General features: G+C 37.3%; 1 protein-coding gene and 1 pseudogene across 2 annotated transcripts in view; one reads left to right on the top strand and one right to left on the bottom strand.

Moving 5' to 3' along the window:
- EXOC4 (exocyst complex component 4) overlaps window positions 1-21658 on the top strand; it is a 675009-nt gene that overhangs the window by 7153 nt on the left and 646198 nt on the right. For both annotated transcript variants that reach the window (XM_011359538.2, XM_023530309.1), the window contains exon 2: window positions 13114-13303. In XM_011359538.2, coding sequence (XP_011357840.1) covers window positions 13114-13303 — 190 coding nt within the window. The remainder of the gene's footprint in view (window positions 1-13113; window positions 13304-21658) is intronic.
- On the bottom strand, window positions 5696-5814 carry LOC111739224 (annotated as a pseudogene).

Raw genomic sequence — 21658 nt, 5'->3', positions numbered from 1 at the left:
GTCCCAGCACTATTTGTTGAAAGATTATCCTTTCTTCACTGAATTTCTTTTGCGCCTTTGTCAAAAATCAGATGATTAATGTGGATCTGTTTCTTGACTCAGTCTTTTCCATCTGTCTGCTAATCCTGATGACAGTATCACACAGTCCTGATTACTGCTTTTATAAGTTTTGAAAACACATAGTGTAAGTTCTCCAACTGTATTCTCCTTTTTCAAAGTTATTTTGGCTATTCTAGGTCCTTTGCATTTCCATAGCAATTTTAGAACTAGCTAGTCAGTTTCTACCATAGTACCTGCTGGGATTTTGGTTGGGATTGCATTGATTAATATGGGAGAATTGAGTATGAACAGTATCGAGTCCTGTGATCCATGAACAGGGTATATCTCCCCATTTAATTTTTAATTTCAGCAATTTTTAAAAAATAGATTTCAGTATGTAAGTCCTACATATTGTGTTCAGACTTCTCTATTGTAGACCACTTCAAGTAGTCCCACAGCTCACTGAATACTGAAGTTCGTTTTTTTGTTCCAATTTTTTTTCTCGTTGTTTTCTCTTGTACAGTTCCTATTGCTGTGTTCAAGTTCACTAATCTGTTCTACAATTCCTAATCTGTTAATTCCATATAATGTAATTTTTATAGTTGTAGTATTGATATCTAGAAGTTTGATTTGGGTTTTTTCTTTTTTCTTTTTTTTTTTTACTATCTTTAATGTCTCTGGTCATAAGTTCAGTCTTTCCTATAGCTACTTGAACATATAGAATACAGATTTTATAAATGTTTTAGTGTTCTTGTTTACTAATTTTATCATCTGTGTTATTTTGGGGTTAGTTTCAGTCGTTTGATGTCCTTCCCCCGCCCTTTAAATGTCTTGTATTTTTTGAATACTAGATACTGTGAATTTTACCTTGTTGGCTCTTGATATTGGATGTCTTTGCTTTTCTATATATATTCCTGAGCTTTGTTCTAGGTTGTGGTTAAGTTACTTGGAAATGGTGTGCTCCTTTCAGGTCTTGTTTAAATTTTGCTAACAGGGAGCAGAGCAACATCTGTTCAACGTTTATTCAAAATTAGGGCCAGTTTTGTCTCACCACTTTGGCAAAAGTTTTTTGAGTACTCCTCCCAATGCTCTGTGAATGATGGGAGTTTTCACTCTGGCTGTGTGTGATTTCAGATCGTTGTCCCCGTTAATCCTTTCAGCTGGTTCTTTTCCAGGCTTTGAGTAGTTTTCTCCCACGCATGCGCTGATGATGCTTGGTGGAGGACTCAAGGACGATCCTCTACAGGTATCCGGAGTGCTCTGGTTAGCTCTCTCCTCTCCATCACTCAGCCCTGCAAATCGAACCGCCTTAACGTTCAGGGTTTTGAAACCTGTTTTTGTTGTTTGTTTGTTTAGGTTGGTCACAAATGCTCAGAGAAGAAGAAGGTAATCACATGTCCTTCATAAAGTTATAGCGTGAAAGTGAACTAGGTATCTTGGCTCTGTTGGTCTTTCTGATTGTGCAGTATATTTAATTAAACAGTTAAATAAATACCTTTATTCTACATAGTACTTTTTTCAGGAACTTTTCCTTCAGGACTCTTAAAAAGCTTTGGAACTCTTATTGTATCTGTTTATGTATTTATTTTTAAGAATATGGTTTTTGTTTTATTGAGTGCCTGAGATAGTATTGTTAGCCTGAGATCTCACGGGGCTGGTAAATGTTTTTTTTGGGGGGGGGGAGGGGGCGGTGTAATATTTTGACTTTTTGTTGTTGTTGCTTTTGTTTTGCTTTTTGTTTTTGCTTGCATTTGGATGTTTGTAATTTGTGCTTGCATTTTCCCATTTGTGGTGGCGAGCTCTGCTCTCTCTTCTCCTGTGCTGCTGCTTACATTTCTAATTGCTATCAAGTCATGAAATGAGTTACGACCTTGGTCTACTTAGTATCCAGCCCTTTATTTGTTGGGAATATCACCTTGAAAAACATGGGAGCTCACCACTTGACAGTTCTAAGGGAAAATTGTGTGCCATTTGACATGGTAAGAAAATTAAATATTTTAAGATTTTCAAGTTAACCTTTTCAGACTTCTATTTATTATGTAAACAATTATTATAAAGCCTTTGTAAAAAATAGTAGTATATAATTCAAAAGGTGTTTTTCCACTTACAACTTGGTGCCTATATTTGTGTTGAATATAATGGGAAACATTTTATACTTGAAATATCACATGAGAGCTTTTTAGAAATACAGAACCTCAGTCATCATAAGACCCACCTGACCGGAATCTGCATTGATTCCCAGGTGATTCGAATGCACGTTAAAGAAACCAATTAGCATTTTAATGTTGTAAAGCTGAGATAATAGTATTATGGTTTAATTTTTTTTTAAAAGATTATTTTTAACAGATACATCCTGAAATATATACCAGTCATAATGACACGTCTAGAGTTTGCCTCAAAATAACTGGGGAAGAGAGTTTGAGTCAAAGTACAGGTGAAACAAAATTGGAATGTGTTTAATTGTTGAAGCTGGGTTTATTCAAGTCTCTTGTGTTTACGTTTGAAAATTTTTGTAAAAATGTACACGCGTATGTGTGCTTACATATGTGTCTATTTTGGGGACAGGGTAGAAGGTGGGAATGACAAAGTTCTGCAGATTAATAAATCACAGAAATGCTAAATAATATATTCTGCATGTCCTGTTCACTTAGCCCCGACTCTTGATACCCTCCCTCCCAGAAGCACCGTGCACGTTAATATTAAAGGCTCCTGGATATCTGGTTAAGAAACCTTCAATTTATGTAATCCAGAATTTCCAAAATAACCTATTACCACATAACACCTATTAATATCTTAACAAATACATCATTTCTGAGGAACTCACCAGGAACTCCATGTGAGGAAATAGCATAGACTTTTAAAATGACCAAAGGCTACACTGTGTTATAGCAAAAACATTCCACTGGAGATGAAACCTAAGATCACTGTGGATGAAGCTTTAGGGACAATGTGGGGCTTCAGATGAAAGAGGGAAAAGAGAGCTTGGTTCAGTAAGGGCGGGGGTAGATTTTAACTTGACTCTGTCAACCCTGGACTCAGTTTTACGCTCTACGAGGGGTGATTTTACTTAATTTTAGATAATGGCCTTCTCTGTTGGCTCCAAGATTTATAGCTCTTGGTCCCCAGAAATGTTTTGTATAACTGAGTTAATTGAAATATTGAAAAACTGCATGTGTTGGGTGTTGTAATTGGCCCTAAGTGCTGTCTGGAGCAAGACACCAGTGAATTTTCAATTGACTTTAAAGCAGAAATTGCTTACTGTCACTTGGTATTAAATGAATCTCTTTGTACTGAATTAAGGGATGTTGTTTTTATGCATCAGAAAACTTTTTTAGAGGGACTTGTCATCATGAATTGCTATCAGTTTGGATGGGATTATCTTGTATTTTGTGGGCTCTAATAAGACATAATTAAGAAACAAGCAATTGCAGTGTATAATTGAATATAATAAAATCCGATTTAAAAGTGTAATGTAGATTTGGTTATGCTTTGAGTGAAGTCATCTTGTGTGATGACATACTGATACACATCTCAAATATTTCTTTAATTTGTGATTTTTAACAAATAGAATTATGATGAGGGTTTATTATTGTATAATTTGTTGGAAGTATTTATAGACTCCTCATCATACACAAAGTGTAATAGGCTTTCGAGACCTACTTGTCTGATTAGTGTTTATATTCTTAGCAATTTCTTTCCCTCCTCTTTCATTTGTACTTTTACCCTGCTCATATTTAGAACTGTCTTTAGTTCCCTTGCTGACATAATAGGTATATGTCGCTGTCAGGCATTTCTTAGTTTGGTTTTTTATATTTTAAAGGAAAAGAAAATCTGATGGTAACACTTCGAAATAAGGGCTAAATAGATCTAATAGTGTAATCTAATGTCTTCTGCTTAATAGCAGTTTGGGAAAGAAAAGAGGATAATGTTTTGAAGAATCATGTCAGCTCTAGACTCTTGTGTCAAGATCAATAACAAAAAGGAATATTATGTTCTAGAAAGATCAATAAGCTAATAGTTAATTTTTGTCCAGCTGAGTTTTGTCTTAGAGTGAGGTTCCAAAACAGGTTAACTCTTGAGTATTGAAAGTTTAAAAATATTCAGTTTTTGCCCTATTATAATGTGTTAGAATATTTTGTAAATAAAGATTCCTCAATGAGTCCTCTTTCCATTTACGCAATTTATAAAAAGGAACATTGATTGAGGGGTTCAGGTGCTTGATGCGTAAAAAGTGCAGGGACTCTGTAACATCCAGGTCCTCTGCTCAGAGGCCCATTTTATGCTTTCCAGAATGGGGATCAGTAAGGAGATTTGATTCTTATTGTAGATTGTGCTCTGTAGAGCTGTTAACTTCCTGATAAGTGATCTTTGGATGTGTGGAGCCTTACTTGTAATTAGTTTTTCTGAGTTGCTTGAAGGCATTTCCATTAATTGTTTTGTTAATCTTTTTTATTCCTGGAGGAGAGGTCACTGGGTGCCAACAAGGAATGCCCTTAGTAGAAAATTAAGCCTATTAACTATTTTCAGAAAGTGTGACTTAATGCTAATTATTCTGCAGGTGTCTCCAAAATTCGGGTGTATAATGTTAAATATTTCTTATAGCAGGTTAATTAGTTTAGTTATCTGAGGCTGTATTAGGCAGCTAATTCTTCTTGTGGATTTGCCAAGAATCTGTTGCTATGACCAAGGGAGGGGTGACTGATAGCATCTGCCTTGAAAATTTACCCAACCAAATTAATACTGCCTTTATTTTATAGGGTGGTGTGTTAGTCTGCTCAGGCCGTCGTAATAAAATACTACAGACTGGGTGGCTTAAGCAACAGAAATTTATTTTCTCACAGTTCTGAATGCTAGAAGTCTGAGATCAAGGTACTGTCAGGGTTGTTTTCTGGTGAGGGCTCTCTTCCTGGCTTGTAAATGGCCACCTTCTCACAGTGTCCTCACAGAGCCCCCTCTCTCTTTGTGTATATGGAGAGAGAGGGGGCTGCCTTTTTTCTTCCTCTTATAAGGACATCCAGTTCCTTAAGATCTCAGTTAATATGTATTACCTTCTTTATAGACCCTACCTTCAAATATAGTTACTTTGAGAGAGCTTACGCATATGAATGGGATGTGTGTATGTGTGTCACACTTCAGCCCTTAGCAGGGGACTCTTATTTGTTAATGTGCCCTAAACTGCTTCCAGAGTGATAGTCTGTCATTACCTGTAGGTAATCTTAAGGCCCAGGCAAGAGCCCTGGCCAGGTTCTTAATTTTTCATAATTGGTTGTTAACCTTACACTTGCTTTTCTGGATCATAATATTTAACCCACTAATACTAAATACTTGTACTGTAGACTCTCTTCAAAAATAAGTATTGTCTGGTCAACTTGAACTATTAAAAGGCTTGCTGAGAGGAGGTAGTTTGTAAAACATGATTTATTTAGCCTATAAATTCTCAAATTTTTATCCTTAGTTTAAAATGGATTATTGGAAAGCTACTTGAACTATAATCAGTCTTTCAAAATCTATAGGTCTCAGTTGTGTTTTCATATTGTGTTCTTGAAGGACTTAAAAGAAATGCCCATGTAAAATTTATTACTTTGTTTTTAGGAAGCTGAGAACATTGTTCACTATACTGTATAATGCCTTCCTTATTATTATTATTATTTTTTAATGCCTGTAGCATCTGGTATTCCTAGGTGGTCTCCCAACCAAGTAATAACCAGGCTCGACCCTGCTTAGCTTCTGAGATCAGACAAGATTGGGCGTGTTCAGGGTGGCATGGCCATAGACACCTTCCTTATTGTTTTAAGTGAAAGATTTCTTTTTAGAGTTTAAGACTAATTTAAAATTTGTTTCCTCACAGAAACTGGAATCTATCTTTATGATAATGAAGATTATGTAATTGACTATTTCTGTTTTTGCATTGGCTGCTAGGTACCTCAGAGTTAGATTGGGGGCTAATTTCATATAAACTGTGTTTGTCCATATGACCAGCATACTTGTGTTTTCCATTTATATGGCATTGTTTTGTCCTGCATCTCTTTAACAAGCTCCACTTCTTTAATGTCTGCATTCTTGTAGAAACCATCTCAGATCTTTTTTTGGAAAGAGATAGGATAGAATTAAAATGAAACTTGAAAGTAAATATTGTTATTCAATATTAGTATTCACTGTTAAATCTTGTTTGAAAGCTGTCATTCTTTACTTAACCTGCTAACCTGCAGGTGGCTTCAGAGGGTACTTCCAGAGTAAAAGCCCACAAACTGTGCCTAATCTGGCTCCCAGTTTCCTCCCTGACCTCATCTCCTATCCCTGTCACCCTTCCTCACTTATCTAAAGCCACATTAACCACCTTGCTATTCCTTGTTCCTTGAACAGGACAAACATGTCCTGTGTCAGGGCCTATCCATCTTCTGTTCTCTCTGGAATCTGCTTTTCTAGATAGTTCCATCTCCCTCTTCCCCCTTTCTAGAATGCTCCATTCAAATGCCATCTTTTTCTGAGAGGCCCTCCCTGTTTTCCTTATGTCAAATAGTCCCCATCCTCCTATCCTGCCTTCCATTTTCCGTGACTGCTACCTCCCAGCCTCCACGTGTCATATGTTTCTGTTTTATTGTCTGCTTCTCCACAAGAATGGAAGCTCCACAGGGGCGGATTTTGTTCACAGCTGTATTTCTAGCCGCTTAGAACTGTGCCTGCTAAGTAGTAGATGCCTAGTAACGATTTGTTGAATGACTAGATGAACTAAATAGGGTCACTTTAACTGTTTGTTCTTTCCTAGAGATTTTTGCATAGGCATTCGTTTGTGGGAGATAATTTAGTTGCAATTGGTTAAGTCAGGAAACAACCTTCCGAGACTTCTTCAGATCCTGCATCTTGCTCATTATTTACCTTTTCCTAAGCACTTAAATGTACCTGACACCATAAGAATACAGAGAAAAGGTCTGATCTCAGTTCATAAATAAATATCCTTAGGCACTTTCCAATGGGAGAGGCTTTAGGAAATTTGGGGGTGACACTGTTGTGATTCTCAGATGATTTATTTTGTTCTTACTGATGTATAAGCCAGCATTTCCATTGCACTTGATATTTTACAAAGCCCATGCACACACTTCTCCAGTCCTCACCAGCATCTAGTGAGGCAGACAAGGAAAGAAACAGACCCCCGAGAAGTTAAGTGACTTGTCCAAGGTCAGAGAGCTTGAAAGTTGCAAATACCTTACGTTTGATACATTTGATGAGAGTAGAAAGAAACTTTTCTGGTGTATTTCTAATGGTGGTATTCTGGATTTGTCTTCTTTCTTTTTGCATCCCCTTCTGTTTTTGAAAGTTACTGTCCCCCTTGAATGATGGGTTACTTTGGGTGACTAACCTTATTTTCATAGGTGTACTTTTTCTTTTATTTGATCTTCCTTTTGTCTTTTTAAAGAGTGAGATCGACTTTTGTGTACTTTCTCCTGTCTGCACTCCATTACTCTATTAAGTCTGAAGTGAAAGCAAAATTGCTCCATAGAAGGAGCCACTGATAGTGACGAGTTATTTTCCTTTTAAAACACTTGACCGGCTACACTGAAATATAGAAACTGATATAAAAAATGAAAACTGACAAATTCCATTTTAGCTCTGCAGTTATTTACTCTGGGTTTTTATGCTTGTTTATGGGGCTTGCTTGGAGTGAAAGGCTGTGAATTCACTAGACCCATATAACATTTGTGTTCCTATTTGGTGCTGTTAATAGCTTAATATATGTACCACGGTTCTTTTAGCTCATGAGGTGAATAAATTCCTTCCTGTGGGTTAATTAGTCATGGTTAGAGATGTAATTCATCATGCATGATGCCAGAGCTGTCTTAGCCAAAAATCCTTAGTGATCCAGAAATGTTTTTGTGTCTAACTTAACTGGAACCTAGTTTATGCTTTTCTGTTCCTCCATGAACTTGGCAATAGTTTGTGAATCATAATGGTTTTGAGATAGGAATGGAAAAAAATCTAAAAATGATTCAGTTTCTTGAATGCATCTTGGGGTGGCAACTTCAAATTGTCCTCTGCTCGTACTTTTTAAATCTTGTCCAGATTCAAGACGTTACTACTAAAAAAGCTGCTTAGTGCTCTTTTTACATCTCAGGCTATCCACACTTTTTACATGTGAGCTGTGGCTTGATTAGGGTGCAGTCCTGCCACTAAGGAGCTTGAGGGCAGGAAAAGTAGGATTTCATAACATTTAAAGTGGAAAGGGCATGGGCTTTGGAGTTGAGTATACTTGGTTTTAATTCCATTTCCAATAATAGCTGTGCGCATGAGTGCAAGTTACTTTACCTCTCTGTTCCTCTGATGCCTTATCTGTAGAAAGGGGTTGGGGGTGATACTACCGCACTAAACTATTTTGAAGATTACCTTAGGTTATGTCTGCAAAATAACCACTAACTACATTGCCTGGCGTATAATAGACACTTGACACACATCCCCTGCTTCACTTCCACCTTCCTTTCCCAAAATGTAGCACACAGGGGTGCATGTAAATTTCTGCATTTAACTTTAAAGTTTCCCAAGTAGAAGATGAGTGAGAGTTGACTTGTTAGCACTTAGCGTCAAAGGGTCTTGGATAGTTTTTGGACTAAATAAAACGAGGCAATGGAGTTTAGGCTAATGTCTATTATGGGTTATAAAACCTCTTCCTGTTTGGACTGGTCACACCATATTAGAAGTATGTTGTGTTTAGTTCTGAGTACCACATCTTGAGAGGAGAGATGGGGAGGCTTTTAAGAACCAGACTGCCCAGGATTGAGGCCTGACTCTGATACGTGAAAGCTCTGTGCCCAGAAAACACAACTCGGGTCTCTTCATTGGTAAAATGAGGAGTCATAATGGCACCTACCTCACAGGATTGTTCTCAGGAATAAATGAATTATGCGTAAACCACTTAGATTAATGCCAGGCTTGGAGTAAGTTCTATGTGAGTGTTATCTGTTTTTGAAGAGACCTTGGAGGAAAGCACATGATGGCTGTGAAGAAACGGTGGAAGAAACTGAAGGCATTTAACTGGGGAAAGAAAGAAGAGCTGAGAGCTCTTTATCATTTTAAGAGAAATTTTATGAAAGAGGGAATAGGCTTATTTTGTGTTACTGAAATAGGTGGGAACTAGGATCAATGAGTATTATGAAGAGGTTGATTTTATTTTATTTTAATGAAAGGCTTTGTAATAAATAGAGCTGTTCAAAATTGCAGTGACTTGCTCGTGAGCTAGTGAACTTTCCATTGCACAGAGGCTTAGGAGGCTGAGGAGAGGTTCCTGACCTGGCTGGTGAGGTGAGCTAGATGACAAGTGTTCTTCTGCTATCAGTTCACATCGAGTGACTGGCTTAAAGTAAGATAATCTCACACTGAAATTTGCTGGGTGTTGGCAGTTTGCCTGGCAACTTTCTCTATGGAATTAGCCTGCTTTATGGTCTGTCATTCATTCATTTTGCAAATATTTATGTGAGACATTATATTTCTGGTCTCATTTTGTAGAAAAGAGGTTGGGAATGAATCTTCTTTTACTTGACACCATGCCATCCTTGGAGGAACCCAATGAATTAGGTTTCATTAGTGTTGAGAGACAGTTTTTCTTGGGAATGTTGTGTTTTGGGAGTTCTTTTGAGCAAAGCACCAAGTGCCCTTTGTTTTAGACTATCTTGTCAAGGATGTTTGTTTAGCAAACAGCCTTGGAGGACAGAGATAATCTCTCCCTTCAGAGCAAAGGGCAGCCATGTTTACTGTCCAATATAAAAGATTCAGTTTTCTAAGCTCAGAGTTTCTCTCCAGTAACTCACAGTGTGTGTAGGCATCCATCTGGGCCCATCTGTTTAACCCCCATGGGGCTTGGAGGTAAGGGGGACTGAGCAAATAAGTTGGTGCTCATGCTACTTGCTGTGCTGTGAATAATGAAGTTCTTAGCCTCTGACCCAGGAGTTTTGTGTCTTTTACCAGCATCCATAAAACTGCGATAGGCTGACTTGTTAGCTTGTAGACAGGATAAAAAATCACAGCCTCTTCACAGTTCTTGACATTAAGGATGAGTGAAGTGAGAATCAGGTCAAATCTCTTGCCCAGTGCCAAACGATGTAGTATTAGAGATGAAATGCAAACTTTTGTCTCCAAAGGGTGTCCTTTCCATTACATTGTAGAAAAAAGTTACCATTTTTACTGCTTCTCCTCCTCCCACTAGGACTACTGCTACTATAACTATGATAGCTAGCAACAACAGCCGACATTTACTTAGTGCTAATGATATGCCAGGCCTTGTTTGGTCTCATTTAATTCTCACCAACAATCCTATAAGGAAGGAATACTTACTATCTCCATTTTATAAATGAGCAAAATGAGATACCATTAACAAGGTCGTAGGGGCAGTAAATGGTGGAGCCAAGATTCTAACCCAGGCAGTTCGACTCCAGAGCCCACGACTCTAGCAGTTAGAGTATAATCTGAAAACAGACCAACTTGGGTTTTGAATCTCTGTACTATCCCTTACCCTCATTATGTGAGGTGGGGCAGGTTAACCTGTTCAGATCTCAGCAGCTAGGTCTGTAAAAAAGAGAAGGGAGACTAATAATAAGACCAACTCAAAAGGGCTGTTATGAGGATTAAACATACATTCTATAAAGTATGCAGCACAGCTGGTTCCTAGCAGCTAGTAAGCCTCTCTAAATATTAAGCAGCTATTATTATTATTATTTTTATCCTTGCTGCCTTTTCTTTAATTAAAAAAAAAACTTTAATGATTTGTAGTCTCAGAGTTCTCTAATTTAAGTATTTTTTTTTTTACTAATGGCAAAATGTCATTCAACCCAGTTTACACCAAGAGGATGAATTTCAAATGTAGAGCAAACCTGGCACAAGCTATTTTCCTTATATAAATATTTTCTCTAAAAATGAAAATCGCTAAAACCCCCCACAGACCCAATTTACTCTTCAGTCTTTATTTTAGTAACCCTTTCTGTTTCCTAAATAACTCCTAAGACTCCGGTAACGTGTTGCAGTGACAGCTGACGCCCAGGAAGGCGTCCTCTCTGAGCCTAACATTTTCCTTAATGGTAATTCTACTTAATGTACAGCGTGAAACGTTTGGCAAATGTTCCCTTCCACAAATGGCAGTGGAGAGGAAATCATGCAAAGCATTATAAAGAAGGCAAACTGATTCTCCGTAGCTTTGAAAATTCTGTGGCTGTTTGCCATTACAAGGGAAGATAATAGAGTTAAATATCTAGGAACTCTTCCCTTTGGGACAGTTGATAAATTACAGGCATTTTCTGATTGTGCTTTACTTTAGATTAACAGCTGGGAAGGTTTCAGATTTAAAGAGCAAAGTTATGTATCATAGAAACAACAGAAAGACATGCTTAGTTACTCTGTGTACTCAGTATTGCAAGCAATATTGGTGGCTCTGTCTTTGAAACCAAATCCCCCATAATTCTCCACTGTGATTTACTTTATTAGTCAAACACTTGCATGGTGTTCTCTATCTGAAAGTAACCTTGGAGGTAGTTTGGTGCAGGATCACCAATTGATGGGGGAAGACACAGGATCTGGCATGATAAAGGCCTTCCTTCAAGTCTGAGAGTTCCCAGTGTGTTACTTTCCTGAGTGTGCCCCACGTTCCTTAGAGGTTTTACTTTTCTTTCATTGCCACCCTCCCCCAACTCATGCTAGATCTGATCTCTTGGCATCTATAACACATTTACAAAGTTCTTTTTGGAGGTTAGATTGAAGTCAAGACTGGTCTGCTGAATCCTAAATTGAAAGTTTTTTATATTATGTGGCTCATGAATTAAGATCTTTTGCTCTAAATGACAGTTTGGAGAAGTGTATTGTACAGTATTTTACTTACAATATCTAGGAGTGGATATGTGATTGATTCACTGACAAACCATCTCCGAAAGCAGTTCTAATGATGGACTTTTAATTGATTGCATCCATCATTGAAAGCCTAAAATACCCCCCTCCTTAAATTAAAAAAAGATAAATGAAATAAATTGTGTTGAATGTATAAACTGACAAATCTGAGGGAATTTAATGAAACTAAATTACTGCAGCCAACAGATAAGAGAAAAAGGTTTCTTTGTTATGATTATAACACTAAATTAAAAAAATTATCCAAGAATAATAATAGAGGAAACAGAGATCTATATAGCCCATGTATCAAACTAAGTTATTGAAAGGTTTTTAATCAGTATCTCATTCTCTGATTATTGTTGATTCATATCAATCCTGTTAGTGCTGCTGGAAGAATAGTAAATGTAGGGACTGCCTTGTAGTATAGCTCATGTTATTGCTGTTGTAACAGGTTTTAGAATTAATATGACCTTATTTCCAGGCCGCTGGAGACTCTGTACAAAATTGAGGTCATTTAAATGAATGAGCTATTTGGAAGGTAGCTCTTCAGTGTATGAGTAATTTTATCAGTAGTACACTTTCAGCCATATATAAAAGAAGACCAACTGAAAGCGACTTAAACAATGGATACTTATTTCCCCTAACAAGTCCTGAGGTAAGGCAGCTGCAGGGTTGGCTGCTTTGGTGGTGACATGCCAATGACATCACTGCAGTAGCTTGGCATTTCTTTGGCTTTCCCTTCTATGATTGTAAGATGGCTGAAGTATTTGAGTATCTCAGCATTGTAACAATATTCAGTGTTGGGAAAAAGGACCTGCTTCTTGTTAATCTTCCTGCAAGCAGACTATTCCCAGAAGCCCTTAGGTCTCTGGCCAGACTTGTCACTAGTAAGGAGGATAGAATTATCAGGAACGACTAGGATTCATTCAAACAAATCAAAACCTGTCCAGACTCTTGCAGAGTTTATACTGCCTCTTATCTGATTAAAATTGGTATGCCAGGGAATAAGTGAAGGGAAAGGCTCCTTGGATAGGCAACCAACAAATCCCTTCAGGTGGTCTATTGCAATTTTCTATGAAGGTGGTTTCATATTTTCTGTTAGTAACTTGTTTCATTTCCTAGTCAGTGGGGTGAATATGCTAACATATTGACTAATTCATCTTTTCTTTTTTGCTTTTAAGTTTGACTCAGCTTTATATATTCTGTCTTCACTAGGACTTTATCTACCAGTGATGATGTGGAAGACAGAGAAAATGAGAAGGGTCGCCTTGAAGAAGCCTATGAGAAATGCGACCGTGATCTGGATGAATTGATTGTGCAGCACTATACAGAATTGACGACAGCCATTCGCACGTACCAGAGCATCACAGAGCGCATCACCAACTCCCGAAATAAAATAAAGCAGGTGAGCTTCCTTTCCTCTTGTCTGGTGATTGCAGCACCTTCCTCTTTGTCTAGGTGTTGTGGCTTGGAGCTGGGTGTCTGAGTATTGGCTAATGGTCTTCACGAGTGATTCCTAAGGATGCTTTCAGGAGTTATGCAGGTGGAAATGCATATGCTGAAAAAGCCTGGCTGGAGAGGGTCACAGAGGGCATCCTGGGCTTGCTTTTTCCTTTTGTCTATCCTGGGCTTCTGCCATTAATTCTCACTGCAGGGTGAAATGACAGATGGCACAACTTGAGGGATACTGAAAAGAATCCAAACCAAAGAAGAGAGCTGTTTAAAGGCTCTAGAGCCTCTTACTATTAGAGGCTCCCATCAGTGTATCAAATGTATTTCATGTGCTCATATCACACTTTGTATGTGTGTATTGCTGTAGTGGTTGAAAATCTTCTTGAAATTTTACCTTCGAGTATGCCACCTAATTTGAAGTTAGTTGTGATTTCTCTGCAGTGAGTACGTAATTTTTGTGGAGAACATCTAACTTACAAATTATTTAAATATATAATGAAATATTTATGAATACCAACATTCTTTAATATTCTTTAGTAGTGTTAAGTATGTATTTTTATTTTGTAATTTTCTTTTTATATTTTGGAGCTGTTTCTTTTTCTCCCTTCTGCCTTTCTCCCCTTCTTTCCTCTTTCTGCCTCCTTCCTCCCTCTCTCCTCCCTCTCCATTTCCTGCCTGCTTCCTTTTGTGATGGGTGCATGTAAAGCTCTTGGTTCCTGGGTACCATGTCTTTAGTGCCTAAAGGACAAGCGTTCATAAGGGGTATTTTTATATTTGGCTAAGGGAGGAACTGATCAAATAAATGTTGTATACTGTCACATCCTAGTTATTTAGTTCTTGGTAATATTCTGAGGGTCACTACTTTAATACCTTTTAATACTCTTTAATAAGTAATAATAATTTCTACCACTTGTTGAACACCGATTCCTTGCCAGGCGTGGTTATGTCTATTCCTCATTTGACAAACTTAGTATTTGAACTCTGGTCTCCCTGACTCTAAAGCGCTTGTTGCTGGTTTTCAGGCAGTTTTAAAGCGGTAAACTTCTTCACCCCCCTTTTTAAAATGAGGCCCCTCTCATACCAAACTTTAAAGGAGGTGGTGCTCTTTTTGCTTGATGTTGGCATGACAGGTCTGGAGCCTCAGGCTTGGTCCCTTCCTCAGCAGTTGGTGGCTGCCCCTTAAATACTTCTGTGTGCTGAGGGCCACAGAGACCATTTGAAATGCACTGCCCTGTGCGATTTGATTGGTTCAGGGATTTCCTGGACTGTACCTGCACAATAATAGTTGTGCTTATGACATTTTCATATGTTTTCTTCCCTGTCTTCTAGACCTTATATTAGGATTTTGTAAGCAGATACGTAAATTATTCTTCTAAGAATCCTGTTGATATCAGTTTCACCTCTAAGAGTACAGTTCCAGAATCAGTAAGCTCTTAATCTTTCTTGAAGCGTTGTGCTGACCTCTTTACATTTTAAAATTAACAAGACATTTTTGAAAGGAATACTATAATTCTTAGCCTTTACAGTGGTGAGTTCATCCTACGTATTTATCTGTGAAACTAGGTGAAGCTATACATCAGTTCCTCTAGATTTAAAGTAACCCGTAGTCCATTTTGACCCAATATACTAAGCCCAGGAGAGGTCAGAAAAATGAATTTGTAGAGCTGCTGACCTTCTGGCTTTGCCTCGGGTAATCACAGTAAGGGTGAAGGACCTTTGGTATTTGTGTTTTCTGATTAGTTTTCTTGACTGAAAGGACTTTGTCCTAATCTCAAGGGAAGCGCTACAGGGTTTCTGCCTTGACTCCCTATCGCTCTGAGGCGATAGCATCTTTGCCCAAAGAGTGTTTGCTGGTATTGAAAAAGAGTCTCATCTTGATTATTTCACATTTGTTTAGTAGCCTCAGTCTTCTCGCCAACCTCATTTTTTAAGTATGGTGGAGTTTTGAGCAAAAGAAAACCAAAAAAGAAAACTTTGTGTTTATCAGTTATCAAGAAAAAGCCACATAATTCTGTTACGACTTAGTTTCACTACTGGGGAGAGAAAGAAAGGGCTGAAGCTCTCTTCAAAAAAGCCTTTAATAATTGACAAATGGGAGAAGAAAAATGGTGGGGAAAAATGAAAGTGAATTTATTTTTATTGTATAATTTGACAGTTTTATACTGTGAAAGTCCATTTTTTATCATGTAGGAAACACCAGTGTTTCCTCACTGATCTCCCTGTTGTTTTGGTTTTTAATTGCACTTCTGATTATGTAAGAAATATACGTATGTGTGTTTTTAAGGTAAAAATGGAATGATTGCTAGACTAGATTATTTCAGAGCCAAGCAAGATGTTGAGAATGTGTGGATCTGAGTAGAAATTTTCTTTCTGCTCTCTGCCAAAAGAATGAATGAGTGTTTACTCAACAGATATTTGTTGCGTGCCAGCTGCATGCCTGGTTCTGTTTTTGATGCTGGGGCTGTAGCAGTGGAAAACACCAGTCCCGTTCCGCATGGCGCTTACACCCTAATGGAAGGAGACAGAAAAACAAAGAGGATACTTTAACAGCATCGATTTAGTCTCTGTGTACTAAGTGTCTCCTTTATGCTGAGCATTGCTCTAGGTTCTGGTGTATAAAAGTGAATAAAATAAAAATTCCTGTCCTCTTGGAGTTTACATTCTAGTCCGGGGAGACAGACTGTAAATTAATAAGGAAAATATGATATAACAAATGGTAAGAAGTGATGTGCCAAAGGAAAATAAAAGGAAAGGAGACTAGGGAGTTGCTGTTCTAAATAGATAGGTCAGAGAAGGCCTCGCTGAGGTTACAGTTGAGCCAATGCCTGGAGGAGGTGAAGGAGAGAGTCAGGAAGCCACCTCAGGAAGGAGGAATAGCAGATATATAAGCCCGAAGCAGGAATATGATTGAAATTGTAGGGAAACAGAAAGGTGGCCAGTGGGACTGGAGCAAAGTGGGGAGAGTAGCTGGAGAGAGAGGAGAACTGGTGGGTGAGGTATGGCAGAATGGGCCAGGTCAGGCAGGGTCTTCATCACTGCGAGGACTTCGATTTAAACTTTGAGTGTGATGTGAAACCATTGTATGGTTTTGAGCACAGGAGTGACATGATATGATTAAAAAGGCCACTCTAGCTACTATACTGAGAATAGATGTTAGTGGGAACCAAAGTAGATGAAAATGTTTGTATTCATGCTTTGTTACCTTTAAAAGGTTGAGATCACAGAATTGTTTATATTTCTCATTTTGGTATTAGTTTCATGTATGGATGGATTTATGTCATATTGATTGAACCTATATATATCCTGGAGGATAATAGGAGCCGACAGATTTGACTCTCTTCCCAGATGGTCCAAACTTTTTTACATCAGTCAAGTTCATTTGGAATTTTTTCTAGATTTAAAAAAAAAATGCAGATATGTATAATTGATCACTCCAAGTAAAGTGGACAATAAGCAAAATACCCGGGCAGTCCAAGTATTGTAAAATACATTGTAAAATTGATCAAAATGAGATGTTATTGTATTAGAAAACTTCAGAGTCCACAGTTTCTGCCAATGTCTCTCATAATGATACTACAGCAGCAGCACCAAAATAGATAAATATGAATAGATACAAATGGGAGTCTTGGGGCCCTATAAGTGATGTTTGTTGGTATTTGAATCCGAGTGTTTCCTCCTTGGTATATTAGGTGGATGAGATGATAGCATCTTTCTTTAAAGATACTAAGTCCACCTAGTGCTTATCCTAGGAGCAGGTAGGCTGAAGGAAAAATACAGATACTTGTCTCTGTTGTGACGTGTGAACAAACGCATTACATTTAACCCCAGTTTTGGCTGCCTTGTTGATGCTAGGTCAACCTCTTAACTCATTTTTCTTGCCTGTAATTAGATATAACTATACGTGATCATCAAAATGAAGTTGTTAGGACTTAATCATTGAGTAATACAACATTCATTCATTAACATTTAACTAAAATAATTTTGCGGCTTTTATATGAAAGTATACCTTGAAAGGTAGAATTAGATGGAAGAATATCCTTAATTTTTAAAAAGTCACAGTAGAACAAGATGGTTTTGGTAGGAAGTTATTTATAGTTCACATATGAGATGGAAAATCCTAGCTGCTTGTATAAGAAAGGGTAAAAAAGCCTCAAAATGGACATGCTAAACAGTGGGCAATAATGAGATATCATAATTCTAGGTAGTCGTCTGCAGTGCATTACTCTGCAACTCAAAAGCTGAGGATGGCCCTTGGGAAGGGTTGAGTGGAGCCTCTCAGAATTCAAGACCTTAGAATGGTAGCTAGAAAAAGTAAGGGAACAAAAGCCTGGGAAATAAGTTCGAGGGTAATTTAAAAATGACCTATAGTTATAAAGGACTTTTGAACAGAATAGCGAGCAATGTTTCTAAAGTTCATTCTTTCTAGGAACTTTCTATAAGATTCTGGAAAAAAAAAAGGATGACATTTACATCAGGAAAATACTTATGAGAACACTAATATGTAGACTTATTTTTACTATGAAAAGAAGATACCATGGTAATTTGTACTTTTAGAATTAAAAATAATTTTTTATATTAATTTTCATTTACCATCCCTTAAAAATGGGGAGCTTTTCAGATTTCTGGTTTAGAATTTCAGTGATGCTGGCATACAATAATACTTATTGTATGAAATATGCACACTTAAAGGCATTTCCCCCCATTATTCTTGATCCAAATTCAATGCTTTTCTGATTTTATGACAATAGTTTTCCACCACCTCCCCCGTGCCTGTATCCATCAGCCTCTCTTACATCTACCTCTGTCCCTCCTCTCACAAATGCTACCACATTGTTATTCAGAGGCCTGGTCAGTGTTCTTCCCCTCTCTATCTTTCTCAAGGCTGGGTTGCAAGAATATTGGTCTGCTGTCTGTATGATCTTACATATCTAGTCAAAATAAGCCCTTGGGCCCTGTTGTCCTTATTTTCTCTTTTTCTAGTAGTCTCTAATTAGAGTGACTTGCAGGTCTTATGTATTAAAACTGAAATTCTTGTTACTGTTGAACAGGTGATCAGGAGCAATTATGAAGTTACTAGAATTCTCAGGAAGCAAAGGAAACTTGTGTTTGAGGAAGGATTTCTGTACTTTGGTTTTGATGTTATGATTTGAACTGCTTGGCTCTTCATGGATTTATTTAAGGAAGAAGCAGAGAGTAACATAATTTTTCAATTTTAATTCTCCTGATAAATAGAATGAAATGAAAATGCTGTCACCACATTTATAAAAGTAGAACAGGCATTTGAGAAATAAATGTGTAATTTGGTATCTTTGTCATATTTATATGTTATTCATTGATGGACATAGTCCTGTTTCTCCCGTTTGTTTAAAAAATCATATTTATTGAGCTATTACTTACATATAATAAAATGCAGCATTTTTAGACTATAGTTTAATGAATTTTGGCAAATGTATATGCCCTTGAATGTGTTACCATCACCTCAGAGATTTCTCTCCTGCTTCTGCAGTCATTTCCACTCTCACATCTTTTTTGAAGCAACTACTGATTTAAAATGATCACTATAGATTATTTTTGCCTATTCTAGGTCATCCAGTATATACTCTTTTGCATCTAGCTTCTTTTACTCAGCATGTTTTTGAGATACTTCATATTTCTTTTATTGCTGACTAGTATCCCCTCAGTCCCTCAATTTTTAAAATAACATCTCCTCATAATTGACTTTCAAGTAAAAAAACAAAAAACAAAAAACTAAAGCCTCAGGGAAATTTATTATTAAAAGTTCTTAATGCTTCTCACGTCTTCAGCTTTGGTTAACTAACTCAGTTTAGGGAATAATTTTGGTGATGTTCATTTTTCACACAGTCTGATGCCCCCAGTGCTACCATCCTTTTTATTTTTCCTTCATTTACTAAGTAAAAGTGAGAAGAGAGTTGATTAACTCTTTCCATGGTAACCATTACAGAGGAAAAAGCTGAGATTTATAGAACCAAGATGATATGAGTAGAATATCAGAAATCAAATTCTAAGATTTTAACTAAGATTTAAAATACAATGGACTTAATAACTAGAATTCTTAACCCAGAGACCAAGAGTGTCAAGGGGATCTGGGACTGGCCTTGAGAAGTGTTTTAAAAAATCAGATAAAACCACAAACGCTGATAAAAAAACAAAAACAAAAACAAACCCAGCACTCCCCTACCTCAACCTACCCCAGTCCCAATTCCAACACTTCAGAGGCATTGACTTTTTACTCTTTTAGTGTTTTTTTTTCCAGATATTTCTATTTCTGTATTTCTGAGTAATATATTTATACTATTTTTCTCGATTGTCCTATTTTTGACACTGTATATGAACTTCCAGCTATGGAAGATGAGGATTTAGTCACTTTCCCACTCTTTCTCCCATTCTTCCACATCTTCCCTCCTCCTCTCTATACAGTTGTATCCTAGTTTATGGTTAAATACATAGTGCTCACTTTGTTATAACTACGTAAGTATTTACATCTAAGCCATCCAGAATACTGTTTTTGCTTGTATAATTTTGTTGCTTTCCTTCGAGTCAGTGACTGAATAATGCTGTTGCCTTTTTTCTGCATCGGAGTCCCTAGCCCCATTGCCTGAATCCTGGTTTTCTCTTGTATTGACAGAGCACTTTCTTCAGTAGCTTGCTGAGATAATGGTACTCATAAGGTTATTTTTTGCATGTCTGATATGCATTCTGATTCACAATCTATTTTATGGGTTCTGTTCCCCACTTTGAAAGCTTTTAAGAAATTGTCTCTTTATTCCTTGTGTTCTTACATGTCAGGATAATGTGCCCTGGCTTGGGTCTCTGTTTCACTCCATTGTTTTCAACACTTGGTGTTCTTTTTTAGTCTGAAAACTAATGCCTTCTGGGTAATTTTCTTCCGTTGGTGTTTTTATCCACTTCATATTTTTTCTTTCCCTCCCCTGGAAGTCCTGTTTGGCAAGTATTGGATCTCTTGGATCAATCCCTTCATTTTCTTTTATCTCTTTTTTACCTGTGTCTTTGGATATTTGTTCAAGGGTATCTTCTAGCCTTTGTAGTGGATTTTTTAAATAATATTTTTAATTTTGAAGAGTTTTTTTATTCTTGAGCTTTTTTTTTTAATAGCATCTTGTTCTTGTTTCTTTGATGTAATATCTTATTTTTCCTAAGAATAGTATAGTTTTTTTTTTCTGTTGTTTAGTTTGTTCCCTCCAATATTTTTTTCTTTTTGTTTGTTTTGATTCCTGTCTTTCGATATTATAGACTTTCCTTGACTGGTGATCCTTACTTAACTATTTGCATGTAAGAGGGAGACACTACAAAGCTGATTGAGCAGAGACCCAGCAGTTTCCTTGGTGAAACCTCAAATGTCCCTATCTAGAGTCTTTATACTTGGTCATGGGAAAGCCATAAGTTCCCATGTTGGGGCTGAAAGTCAAGCTGGAGCCAACTGTGGAAGGAGGGTGGGGCCCTGGGGGCTGAGGATCTTACTGTTCCAAAGGCCCTTGACTTCATGCTCCTTTTTCTATCCAGTGCCTCACACCCTCCCCTCAGCCGTGTGTCTGGTCTAGATCCTTTTTGATTCAGTTTCTTCAGATCATAAACCTTCTATTTGGCCATTGTTGGGGTGGGGAGGGAATTACCTGTCTTTGTGATTTGATGAGGATTTAGGGCTTATAATACTCCTTATAGAAAGTTTTAACCCTTCAGTATTCTTGGTGCTGCCTTTTCAGTGTTACCAAACCCCTCTCCAGGCTAAGATTTTTCAGATTCCTCTGCTAATTTGGTTACCTACCATCCACTGTCTTGCCAGCTTCTGAAGTGTTGTCACCATCTCTTATTTGCTGTTCCTACCTCTCTGTTCTTTTTTCTTGGGGCTTTATGTTTGAAAGTAATTCTTTTGCTATCATTTTGGTGAGATTTCAGGAAGGAGTACAGGTAATTAGGACTATCTTCAACAAACTTTCAAAGTGGTCTCTGACTCTTCCAAAAGCTGATAATGTTCCATTATGCTTTTTTTTTTTTTTTTTTTTAGGATTGAAAAATCTCCTTATTCAGAGTTCTTTTTCCATTGGAGAGTTTCATAAAAGTATGATTTAGGTATTGTCCTAAAGTTGTAGGAATAGATGAAATGCTTTTTTTCAAGAAACCTTCTAATCTTAACATTCTATCTTAATATTTTCTGTGTTTGTTGGAAAAATGTTGAAATTTAGCTTTATAATCACCAGAAGTATAGTGTCAGTTTGTGCACCCCACGGCATCTTGTAGAAGACGGATTTTCAGTTATCAAAAGCATTGT

The sequence above is a fragment of the Pteropus vampyrus genome, unplaced genomic scaffold (assembly GCF_000151845.1).
Source record: "Pteropus vampyrus isolate Shadow unplaced genomic scaffold, Pvam_2.0 Scaffold48, whole genome shotgun sequence".
In the NCBI taxonomy this organism is placed as follows: Eukaryota; Metazoa; Chordata; class Mammalia; order Chiroptera; family Pteropodidae; genus Pteropus; species Pteropus vampyrus.
The sequence above is the reverse complement of the archived record's forward strand: the minus strand, read 5'-3'. Positions and strand labels throughout refer to the sequence as shown.